Source organism: Papio anubis, chromosome 5 (assembly GCF_008728515.1).
Source record: "Papio anubis isolate 15944 chromosome 5, Panubis1.0, whole genome shotgun sequence".
In the NCBI taxonomy this organism is placed as follows: domain Eukaryota; kingdom Metazoa; phylum Chordata; class Mammalia; order Primates; family Cercopithecidae; genus Papio; species Papio anubis.
This window is the reverse complement of record NC_044980.1, coordinates 144,011,595-144,023,996: the sequence shown is the minus strand read 5'-3', so window position 1 is coordinate 144,023,996 and position 12,402 is coordinate 144,011,595. Positions and strand designations below refer to the sequence as shown.

Below are 12,402 nucleotides of genomic sequence, written 5' to 3'. Positions count from 1 at the left end.
TTTCAGAATTTTTAGCTCTTCATGTTTCTTTGTTAGGTGTTTATCTGACATGTGTGCAAAACCTGGAGAAGACACTTCTTTAAAGACACCTTGTGGATTTTCTTCCAACTGAAGATCTCTTTGTATATAAATGATTTCATATTCTAATTGTTTGCAAGTAAGAGGTTTTCATACTCATGTTAATTATTTATTAAAATGCTCGGCATTTTAAAAATTATTTATTTATTTTATTTATTTATATTATTTTTTATTCATTAAAAGGCTAGGCATTTAAAAAAAGACAAGACTTCTAAAAAAATTTGTACATTGATACAAATTTTCATAATACAAACCTTGATAGTTTGTATATTGATATATTCCAAACAGCTTGAACGGTTCCCAGCACTGTTATTTAGTGTTATTTATTAAATAAGAGCTTAAGTTTTATTGGATATGTAAGATCCAAAATGCACCTCGGTAGCATAAAGATTATTTTAAGCTAAAAACATCTGAACAAAAAGAAGCTGCAGAAAGAAACTTTATCTAATCTTCTTTTGCTGATGTAAGCAGGACCTCCTGAAAAATACAGCTGCCATAAATCCCTTCTTTGGGAAGTTTAGAGCCAGAAAAGAAACTTAGCATTATCATTGGAATTACTAACTGTTTAACACATTTTATCTGAAACTGTCATATCTTCCATTTGTTCTTCCATAAAAGCCCCTCCTCCTCCCTCCTTTTCCCCGTATTAAGGGGGTATCTTTGGCTGTTCTGGAAGCCAATTCATCTCAAGGCTCTGGAGCTTATAAACACACTTTGTCTTTTCTCTCGTTAATCTTACCTACTGTCAGTTACATTCACAGGCCCCCAACCACTGACTCTAAGTTGGTAGGGGAAAAGTTTTTGAATGAGTACATTTCCTCCCAACAATATGAATGAAGAATATGAATGAATACAATTAGAGACACTCCAAATTTTGTTGTGGTGGTTGTTGTTGTTTTGAGATGGAGTCTCACTATGTTACCCAGTCTGTCCTTGAACTTTCGGATCCTCTTGCCTCAGCCTCTCAAATAGCTGGGGCTATAGGAATGTGCCACTCTGCCTGGCTGAATTTTTAATGCGTAACTTCTAGGGAATATAATTAGGGATATTGGAGGACTTTCAACTTTTCTTTCTGTAATTGCATTTCTGCGAAACAACTGGTTTATTTTTTAAGAAGAGGATTTTTTTTTCTTTTTTTTTTTCTTCAATGAAACAGGACCTCACTTTGTCACCCAGGCTGGAGTGCAGTGGTGCAATCTTGGCTCACGGCAACCTCTACCTCCCAGGTTCAAGCGATTCTCCTGCCTCAGCCTCCTGAGTAGCTAAAATTATAGGCTCCTACTACCACACCCGGCTAATTTTTATATTTTTAGTAGAGACAGGATTTCACTATGTGCGACAGACTGGTCTTGAACTCCCAGCCTTCAATGATCGACCCATCTCGGCCTCCCAAAGTGCTGGGATTACAGGTGTGAGCCACTGTGCCCGGCCAAGAAGAGGACTTTAAGAACAAACTTTCAAAGCTTGGCTAAGCCTGGAATTCTCTATCTGTCCCCTATCCCCTCCCTGCAGGCCTCCTGGCTGTCCTCATCCCGCGCCTGGACCTGGTCATCTCCCTGGTGGGCTCCGTGAGCAGCAGCGCCCTGGCCCTCATCATCCCACCACTCCTGGAGGTCAGCACCTTCTACTCAGAGGGCATGAGCCCCCTCATCATCTTCAAGGACGCCCTGATCAGCATCCTGGGCTTCGTGGGCTTTGTGGTGGGGACCTACCAGGCCCTGGACGAGCTGCTCAAGTCAGGAGACTCTCCCCTGTTTTCCAACTCCACCACTTTTCTTCGGTGAGCCTGGCACTGCTCCTTGCCCACCAGCACCCAATTTTTAGTGATATGGATCTCTGTTTTTTTGTTTTGTTTTGTTTTTTTGAGATGGAGTTTCACTCTTGTTGCCCAGGCTGGAGCGCAATGGCACAATCTCAGCTCACTGCAACTTCCACCTCCTGGGTTCAAGCAATTCTCCTGCCTCAGCCTCCCGAGTAGCTGGGATTACAGGCATGGGCCAGCACGCCTGGCTAATTTTGTATTTTTAGTACAGATGGGGTTTCTCCATATTGGTCAGGCTGGTCTCGAACTCTCGACCTCAGGTGATCCACCCGCCTTGGCCTCCAAAAATGCTGGAATTACAAGCGTGAGCCTCCTCGCCCAGCCGGATCTCTTTTATATGCATTATCTTTATGTCACTGCTTTGCCTTTTCTCTGGGCAAAGTCATGGTGAAACAAGAAAGCTACAAGCTCTAAATGGTGTTGTTTTTTTAAATTTTGTTTTGTTTATTACTTCTTCTTTTCATATCTCTGGCATTCCACCACATTGTGAGCTTTACCTTGGAAGGCTCTGGACTCTAGCCAAGCTTATGACAATTCGGACAGTGAATTTCATACCTAACCTGGAGCTATGCAAGAAGAAGCCACCAGAGGGCCCCAAGTGGCAGCAACTGGCCGAAGGAGGTGCAGCCAGCTGATACTGTCCACGCTTTGGCAGACAACCAGTTTTCCCTTTTCTGGGTCTGTTCGAAAAGCAAACACTAAGGGTGGGTATATAATCCACAAGTCAGAAAGTTGTGCACGGCTCCAGTGTTGAGATGGGTAGGGCCAAGATGACCAGTGTGAAACTCTCAGATAGAAAGGACCCATGCGTATTGAATCAGGGGCAACAAACATTTCAAACCATTAGATAACATTTCCTCCCAACTCAAAGATCCCAACAATGAATAGGAGGCATGGAAGTAGATGTGCCAATGGGGAGGGATGAGGGGTGAACATGAAAATTATTTGAATAGACTTTACCTCCTAATTCTTGCAACATGCATTCTTGATTACCTACTGTGCACCAAACAAGATTTTGTAGAATATTGTAAAAATGACCATAAATTCCTGTTGATAATGTGACTTTGCAGCTGCTCCTATGAAAAGATGAAGTCTATATCTGTATCCCTTAAATTTTTTTGTTTGTTTATCTGTGGGTTTTGTTTTGTTTTGTTTTGTTTTTGTTTGTTTGTTTTTCTGAGATGGAGTCTCGCTCTGTTGCCCAGGCTGGAGTGCAGTGGCACAATCTCGGCTCACTGCAATCTCCACCTCCCGGGTTCAAGCAATTCTTCTGCCTCAGCCTCCCGAGTAGCTGGGATTACAGGCACCTGCCACTATACCCGGCTAATTTTTGCATTTTTCGCAGAGGTGGGGTTTTACCATGTTGGCCAGGCTGGTCTCAAACTCCTGACCTCAGGTGATCCACCCGCCTCAGCCTCCCAAAGTGCTGAGATAACAAGTGTGAGCCACCGTGCCTGGCCTCTCCCCGTTAAATTTGATCTTGGCCTTGTAACTTGCTTTGACCAATGGAACATTAGTAAATGTGATGCAGTCAGAGGTTTGTTAATAACCTATGCATCAGAACTTACATGCATGCTCTGTAGAGTTGAGACCACCAAGTAAAGCATCCTGGGCTAGCCTACCGGAGGATCAGAGACCACGTGGAACATAAATGAATCATCCCAGTTGAGCCCTGTTCACAGATCAACCAGCCTGCCAACTTCCAGACACATGAGTAAAGCCATCCTAGACTATATCCAACCCCAGTCAGGCTGACACAGACCATAAGAATTGTACAGATAATCCACAGAACTGTGATAAATAATAAATATGTTTGTAATTTTAATACATAAAGAGTGGGAAGTTTTATGCAGCAAAAGATACCTGATACATCATTCTAAAAAGGATACACTGATTAATGAGAAAAGAATCCCCGCTGTCAAGCAGCCAGTCTACTGTCCACTGGGGAAGAGTAACAGGTAATCAACTAAGTAAATACCATCATACGTCCATCTAAGGGCAAAGGACACTACCTGCTCTGGAGCACGAAGGAAGACTTTCCACAGGTGGTATCACTTGAGTTGGGTGAGTAGAACTTGAAAGACTGAGTCTGAACCTCCTTCCATTCTGTCCTGCTGCCTGGACATGACAGCACTTATGCTCGTGTCTGACCTTGGCCGGCAGCCAGGGGCAAGCCAACCTGAGACATTGCCTCTATCTTTCTGGTGGTGACTGCTCTCTCCCCTCCCCGCAGAATTACTAACATTGAGAGAATGCACCTAGATAACTAAATAGATGTTGAAGATCTATAGTCCCAAAAGGTGGGGAGAGGAGAGTTTCTCATGAAACTCTCTGTGGTTTATGGGAATGATCTATGCCTGTTTCAGCCTCGGTGTTAAGAGAATATTTGAAAAAGCCCTGTCCTGCTTATTTTCATCCTTCATCTTCCCTGTGCCCCCCAATTCTCAAGTCCTGGTCTGCTCTTTCAGTATGTTACTTTCTATCTGCTGGACTTCCAGAAGATACTTCATGAACACAAGTCCACTCAGATGGAGGAAAGGCTGGTGGTCCACACCCAGATCCCATAGCCTACAGAGTCCCTGTTGGGCGATAGGACACTCATAGCCTGTGCAGGGGTCCACAGTCTACTTTGCCAGAGGATGGGTTGTCATTTCCACCCTGAGCTCTCTGTTTCATCAGCAAGCCAAAGGACTTCCACTGATCCGTTGGCAATGTGATCATCCTCTCTGGAAACACTTCTCTCCCACCCTGCTCTGCTATCAATCACCCCATCCATCCTGGAAGTTTAAGGTTATCTTCTCTGTTATTAAGAAAAGTTTACACTCATTCTCTAAAGATAAGTCCCTACTGTGTAAGACGATAGGGTTAATTTTATTACTTAGACCAATCTGGCTAAAGTTAAATCTTGGAAGGAAAAACTAAATTTAGCAACATTGATGTAACCAACAAAACCAAGCTAGGGAGACTCATTAGTAATTATTGGCAACACTAAAGACTACTACATGTTAGTTTTAAGTCTGAGTGGTGGTGATATTAAAAATTTTTTAAGTGGTTTGGAACTCATTATTTAATACACACATATGCACACACACACAACTTTCTTCCCCCCATTTAACTGACTGTTTATTTAACTTCTGGGGTTTGCTAATGAGTCAAGGAACATAGAAAATCCTTCCTCCTTTCCTTCATTGAGTGCTTACTAAGGATTTTACATGAGGTTATCTCATTTAATCCTTACAATGACTCTGTGATGTTTACACTGTCACTGTCTCCATTTTCAGATAAGGAAACAGGCTCAGAGACATTAAATAACTTGTTAAAGATCAAACGCATAGTAAAGGATGGATCCAGGATGCAAACATTTGTGCATCAAAGCTCTTCACTGCATTGTAGGGCCCAAGAGAGGCTACTGAATGGTGGTTATCAAAATGTAAAATAGGGAGAAGGTAGAGCAAGATGGTAGAAAGCACCACTGATCTGTCCTGTCCCCCAACCCCCACTCCAAGGACACCAAATTAACAATTATGTACAGAAAAAAAAGCACCTTCATAAGAACCAAAAAACGTGGGCACTCACAGTACCTGATTTTAACTTCGTATGGCTAAAAGAGGCACCAAAGAGGTAAAAGAAAAAACAGTCTTGAATCACCCACGCCACCCCTCCCCCACCCCCAGCAGGGGCCCATGGTGCCCAGAGTATCTCTGGGCTCTGGGGAAGGGAGAACCCAGTAATTGTGAGGCATTGACTAAGTGCTGCCTTTGTTATAGCAGAAAGGAAAACCAGATCAAACTAAGCTGACACCCGACCACAGAGGGAGGATTTAAACCAGCCCTAGCCAGAGGGGAATCACCGATCCCAGGGGTCAGAACTCTAGTTCCCACAAGCCTTGCCACCATGGGCTAAAGTGCTCTGGGGCTTTAAATAAACTTGAAAGGCAGTCTAGGCCACAAGGGCTACAACTCCTAGGAGACTCCTAGTACTGAATTGGACCCAGAGACAGTGGACTGGGGGAGCAGGAGACATACTGAGACACCAGGTGGGGTGGCTAAGGCAGTACTTGGCATCACCCCTCTCCTAACCCCAAGATGCACAGCTTGTGGCTCCAGAAGAGATCCCTTCCTTTTGCTTGAGGTGAGGAGAGGGAATAGTGGGGAGGACTTTGTCTTACATCTTAGATACCAACTCAGCCACAAAAGAACAGGGCATGGGTCAGAGTTATGATGCTGCCTTTCCAGGCCCTAGCTCCTGGGCATTTCTAGACATACCCTGGGCCAGAAGGGAAACCACTGCCTTGAAGGAAAGGACCCGGTCCTGGCAGCATTCATCACCTGCTCACTGAAGAGCCCTGGGGCCCTGAATAAACACCAGTGATACCCAGATGCTACATCAAGGGCCTTGGGTGAGACTCTGAGACCTGCTGACTTTAGTTACCAGCTCAGCCACAAGGGTAGAGCACCAAGAGCACTCTTGGGGTCCCTGATTCCAGGACTTGGCTCTCGGATGGCATTTCTGGACCTGGGCCAGAGGGTAGCCCACTGCCCTGAAGGGTGAGTCCCAAGCCAGGCAGCATGCACCACAAGCTGACCGAAGGGCCCTCAGGACTTAAGGGAACATCGGCAGTAATCTGGCATTACTCAGTGCGGGCCTGAGGTGGCAGTGGCCATAGGGTGAGGCTCCTCTGCCTTTGGAAAGGGGAAGGAAGAGTGAAAAGGACTATGTCTTGTGGTTCGAGTGCCAGCTCAGCTACAGCACAATAGAACACCAGGCAGACTTCTTAGGTTTTGTACTCTAGTCCCTGGCTCTCAGACAGATGGCACCTCTGGACCCGCACAGGGCCTGGGGGATCTCTCCACATTAAAGGGAAAAATACAGACCTGAATGGCTTTGCCACCTGCTGATTACAGAGCCCCAGGGCCTTGAGCGAACACAGGCAGTAGCCAGGGAGTGGTTACAGGAGGCCTCGAGCAAGACCCAGTGCTATGCTGGCTTCAGGTGTGACCCAGTGCAGTCATAGTGATGGTGGCCACAAGGGTGCTTGTATCACTCCACCCCCAGTTTCATGTGGCTCAGAACAGACAAAGAGAGAGACTCTGTTTGGGAGAAAGTAAGGGAAGAGAACAAGAGTCTTTATCTGGTAATCCAGAGAGAATTCTCCCAGATCAATTGTCTCCAAGACAATCAAGGTGGTACCTCTGTCAGTCTGCACCAACCACAGTGTTGCTGGGCTTGGGTTGTGCCCTAAAGCAGATACAGCTTAGATCATAACACCCAAGCCCTTTCAAATATCTGGAAAGCCTTCCCAAGAAGGATGGGTACAAACAAGCCCAGACAGTGAAGACTACAATAAATACCTAACTCTTCAATGCCCAGAAACTGAAGAGCATTTACTAGCATCAACACCATCCGTGAAAACATGGCCTCACCAAATGAACTAAATAAGGCACAGGGACCAATCCTGGAGATACAGAGATATGTGATCTTTCAGTCAGAGAATTGAAAATAGTTGTTTTGAGGAAACTCATAGAAATTCAAGATAACAGAGAAAAGGAATTCATCAGATAAATTTAACAAAGATATTGAAATCATGAAAAAGAATCAGTCAGAAATTCTGGAGCTGAAAAATGCAATTGCCATACTGAAGAATGCATCAGAGTCTTTTAATAATAGAATTGATCAACCAGAAGAAAGAATTAGTGAGCTTAAAGACAGGCTGTTTGAAAATATACAGTCAGAGGAGACCAAAAAAAAAGGAATAAAAAATAATGAAGCACACCTACATGATCTAGAAAATAACCTCAAAAAGGCAAATCTAAGTTATTGATCTTAAAGAGGAAGTAGAGAAAGAGATAGGGGTAGAAAGTTTATTCAAAAGGATAATAGAGAACTTCCTAAACCTAGAGACAGTTATCAATATCCAAGTACAAGAAGTTTATAGAACATCAAGCAGATTTAACCTAAACAAGACTACCTTAAGGCATTTAATAATCAGACTCCCAAAGATCTAGCATAAAGGATCCTAAAAGCAACAAGAGAGAAAGAAGAAAAAAAAAAAAAGCATGACGGAGCTCAAACATGTCAGGCAGCAGACTTTTCAGTGGAAACCTTAAAGGCAAGGAGAGAGTGGCATGACATATTTAAAGTGCTGAAGGAAAACAAAAAACAAAAAAACTTTTACCCTAGAATAGTATATCTAGTGAAAATATACTTCAAACATGAATGAGAAATAAAGACTTTCCCAGACAAACAAAAGTTGAAGGATTTTATCAACACCAGCATTTCTGTCCTACCAGAATTGCTAAAGGGAGTACTTCAATCAGAAAGAAAAGAACATTAATGAGCAATACATAATCACCAGAAGGTACAAAACTGACTGGTAATAGTAAATACACAGAAAAACACAGACTATTATAACTCTGTAACTGTGGTGTGTGACCTACTTTTATCATAAGTAGAAAGACTAAACAATGAACCAATCAAAAATAATAACAACTCTTCAAGACTTAGTACAATAAAATACAAACAGAAACAACAAAAAATTAAAAAGCAGGGGGATGAAGTTAAGGCATAGAGTTTTTATTAGTTTTCTTTCTTTCTTTTTGTTCATTTGTTTGTTGATGCAGTGTTAATGTGTTATCAGGTTAAAATAATGGGTTATAAGATAGTATTTGCAAACCTCATGGTAACCTCAAACCAAAAACCATATAATGGATACAAACACATGCAAAAGCAAGAAACTAAAGCATATCAAAAGGTAAAAAATCACTTTCACTAAAGGAAGACAAGAAAAAAAAGAAGTAAGAGAAAACCACAACAACCAGAAAACAAGTAACAAAATGGCAAGAGTAAATCCTTGCTTATCAATAATAACATTGAATGTAAATGGTCTAAACTCTTCAATCAAAAGACATAAACTGGCTGAATGAATAAAAAAAGATCCATTGCTCTGTTGCCTACAAGAAACCCACTTTACCTATAAAGGCATACATAGGCTGAAAATAAAGGCGTGAAAAAATATATTCCATGCCAACGGAAATCAAAAAAGAGCAGGAGTGGCTACACTTATATCAGACAAAATAGATTTTAAGACAAAAACTATAAGAAGAGGCAAAGAAGATCACTACATAATGATCAAAAGGTCAATTCAGGATATAAGAGGATATAACAATTGTAATTATATGTGCAGCAAACACTGGAGCACCCAGATAAATAAAGCCAATATTATTAGAGCTAAAGAGAGAGAGAGAGACCAATAGTTAGAGACTTCAATACCCAACTTTCTGCATTGGACAGATCTTCCAGACAGAAAATTAACAAAGAAACATAGGACTTAATCTGCACTATAGACCAAGTAGATCTAACAGATATTTATGGAATATTTCATCCAATGGCTTAAGAATGCACATCCCTTTTCTCAGCACATGGATCACAGATCATTTTCAAGGATAGACTATATGTTAGGTCACAAAACAAGTCTTAAAACTTCCAAAAAACTGAAATAATACCAAGCACCTTCTCTGACCACAATGGAATGAAACTTGTAATCAGCAAGAAGAAGAAGTTTGGAAACTATACAAACACATGGAAATTAAACAGTATGCTCCTTAATGACCTGTGGGTCGGTGAAGAAATTAAGAAGAAAATTTGAAAATCCTTGAAACAAATGATAATGGAAACACAACATACCACAACCTATGGGATATAGCAAAAGCAGTACTAAAAGGGAAGTTTATAGCTATAAGTGCCTACATCAAAAATAGGGAAACCTTCAAATAAACAATACAATGATGCAGCCAGTCATGAATGGTGGTTCATGCCGGTAATTCTAGAACTTTGGGAGGCCAAGGTGGGCAGATCACTTGAGGTCAGAAGTACAAAACCAGCCTGGCCAACATGGTGAAACCCTGTCTCTAGTAAAAGTACAAAAAAAATTAGCCGAGTGTAGTGGTGGGTGCCTATAATCCCAGCTACTCAGGAGGCTGAGGCACGAGATCACTTGAACTCAAGAGGCAAAGGTTACAGTGAGCCAAGATCATGCCACTGCACTCCAGCTGGGGCAACAAAGCGAGGCTCCATTTCAAAAAACAAACAAACAAAATGTATGTTAAAGAACTAGAAAAGCAAGAGCAAACCAAACCCAAAATTAGTAGAAGAAGAGAAATAATAAAGATCAGAGCAGAAATAAATGAAACTGACATGAAGAAAACAATATAAAAGATCAATAATAAAATGTTGGTTTTTTTGAAAAGTTAAACAAAATTGACAAACCATTAGCCAGACTAAGAAAAAAAGAGAGAAGATCCAAGTAAATAAAATAAGAAATGAAAAAAGAGACATTACAACTGATACTGCAGAAATACAAAAGATCATTAATACCTATAGCCATATGCCACCATGCCCAGCTAATTTTTGTATTTTTTGTAGAGATGGGGTTTTGTGGCCAGGCGTGGTAGCTCACACCTGTAATTCCAGCACTTTGGGAGGCCAAGGCAGGAGGATCGTCTGAGGTCAGGAGATACACATCAGCCTGGCCAACATGGTGAAACTCCATCTCTACTAAAAATACAAAAAATTAGCCGGGCATGGTGGCATGTGCCTCTAATCCCAGCTACTCAGGAGGCTGAGGCAGGAGAATCACTTGAACCCAGGAGGCCGAGGTTGCAGTGAGCCGAGGTCACGTATTGCACTCCAGCCTGGGTGACAGAGCAAGACTCCGTCTGGAGAAAAAAATAAAAATAATAAAAATAAAAAGAGATGAGGTTTTGCCATGTCATTTATTCATTGTTTCAATACTTACCTAAAGCATGCCTATTCTATATAACGTGCTGCAGATTTAACAATGTTCCATTTTCAAGGAGTCTGCACTTTAGTAGGAAGACAGACAGTAAACAAGTAAACAAGACAATGATCGATTATAATAAATGCTATGCTTGTTTTAAAACAAGGCAAAGCAAAACTCACAACTATAAAGCAGAGACTGTGGAAATCACCACCACCCAGAGCAAGCATACAAAAGGATGTTGGCCTGTAGTTTCCTTTTCTTTTCTTTTTTTTTTTTTTTTTTTTAATGTATCTTTGTCTTGTTTTGGTATCAGAGTAATACTGAACTTCTATAATATTCAATGAGTTTGGAAGTATTCCCTCTTCTTCTATGTTTTGAAATAGTTTGAGTTCTTATTAGTTCTTCTTTAAATGTTTAGTAGAAGTCAGCAGTTAAGCCAGAGGGTCCAAGGCTTTCCTTTACCTGGAGACTTTTTATTATGGCTTTGATCTCATTACTTGTTATTGGTCTCTTCAGGTTTTGGATTTCTTCCTGGTTCGATCTTGGTAGATTGTATGTGTCTAGGAATTTGTCCACTTCTTGTAGATTTTCCAATTTATCGGCATATAGTTGCTTACTCGGGAGGCTGAGGTGGGAGGATTGCTTGAGCCCGGGAGGAGGAGGTTGCAGTGAGCTGTGATTGTGCCACTGCACTTCAGCCTGGGTGACAGTGAGACCCTGTCTCAAAAAATAAAAATAAAATAAAATAATAAATGAGTAAGTGCAACAGGGGAGGGGAAGTTATTTTCAACTTGAGAAAAATATTTGGACATCAGAGGAGAGAGGTATTTCATTTGATATTCAGACGAAGAGAGAAGCTCCCAGTGCTGATTTTGCAGCAGCACTAAGAGGTGGTGTGGGGAGTACCTTGGCCCCCATGAGCTTCATAAGCAACCTGTGCAGTCATCCCAAACAAACACGCAATCAAAGTTCAGTGCTGGTGCGTGCTCTGCAAAAGCAGCTTCCGGACACAATTTTGTTAATGCCGGTCCCATTCTGTTACTCACGTCAAAAATATTGGAGTCTTCCTTGATTCCTCTCTCTTTTACACCCCACCTCAAGTTCATCAGCACATCCTCTTGGCTTTATCTTTAAAAGTATCCAGAATTCAGTCACTTCTCACCATCTCTTTCACTACCTCCCTGGTTTAAGCCATTACAGACTGACACCTGGGTCACTGCGACACACTCCTGGATTATTGTAATAGCCTCCTGATTGATACCCCCTTGCACCCTTCAATCTGCTCACAAAAAAAAAAAAAAAGGCCAGAGACATCCTGTCAAAACGTTTAAGTCATGTCACTTCTCTGCTCAGAACCCTCCATGATTTCTCATCTCTCCTCTTTAGCTACATCTCTGGTGTGACTATGTAATTTATCATCCAAACCAGGTTATCTCTTTTTATTTTATTCTTTTTTTTTTTGAGATGGAATTTTATTCTTGTCACCCAGGCTGGAGTGCAATGGTGCGATCTCTGCTCACTGCAACCACCGCCTCCCAGGTTCAAGCGATTCTCCTGCCTCAGCCTCCCAAGTAGCTGGGACTATAGGTATATGCCACCAAGCTCAGCTAATTTTTGTATTTTTACTAGAGATAGGATTTCACCATGTTGGCCAGGTTGGTCTCTAACTCCCAACCTCAGGTGATCTGCCCACCTCAGCCTCCCAAAGTGCTGGAATTCCAGG

The 12,402-nt window shown here is 41.9% G+C and overlaps 1 protein-coding gene across 1 annotated transcript in view; it reads left to right on the top strand.

Annotated features, from left to right (window-relative positions):
* SLC36A2 (solute carrier family 36 member 2) overlaps positions 1-3,725 on the top strand; it is a 33,206-nt gene extending 29,481 nt beyond the window's left edge. The window contains exon 10 of the mRNA XM_003900393.5: positions 1,591-3,725. Within this exon, the coding sequence (XP_003900442.1) occupies positions 1,591-1,862 (272 nt within the window). The 3' untranslated portion in view covers positions 1,863-3,725. The remainder of the gene's footprint in view (positions 1-1,590) is intronic.
* Positions 3,726-12,402: the final 8,677 nt, after the last annotated feature.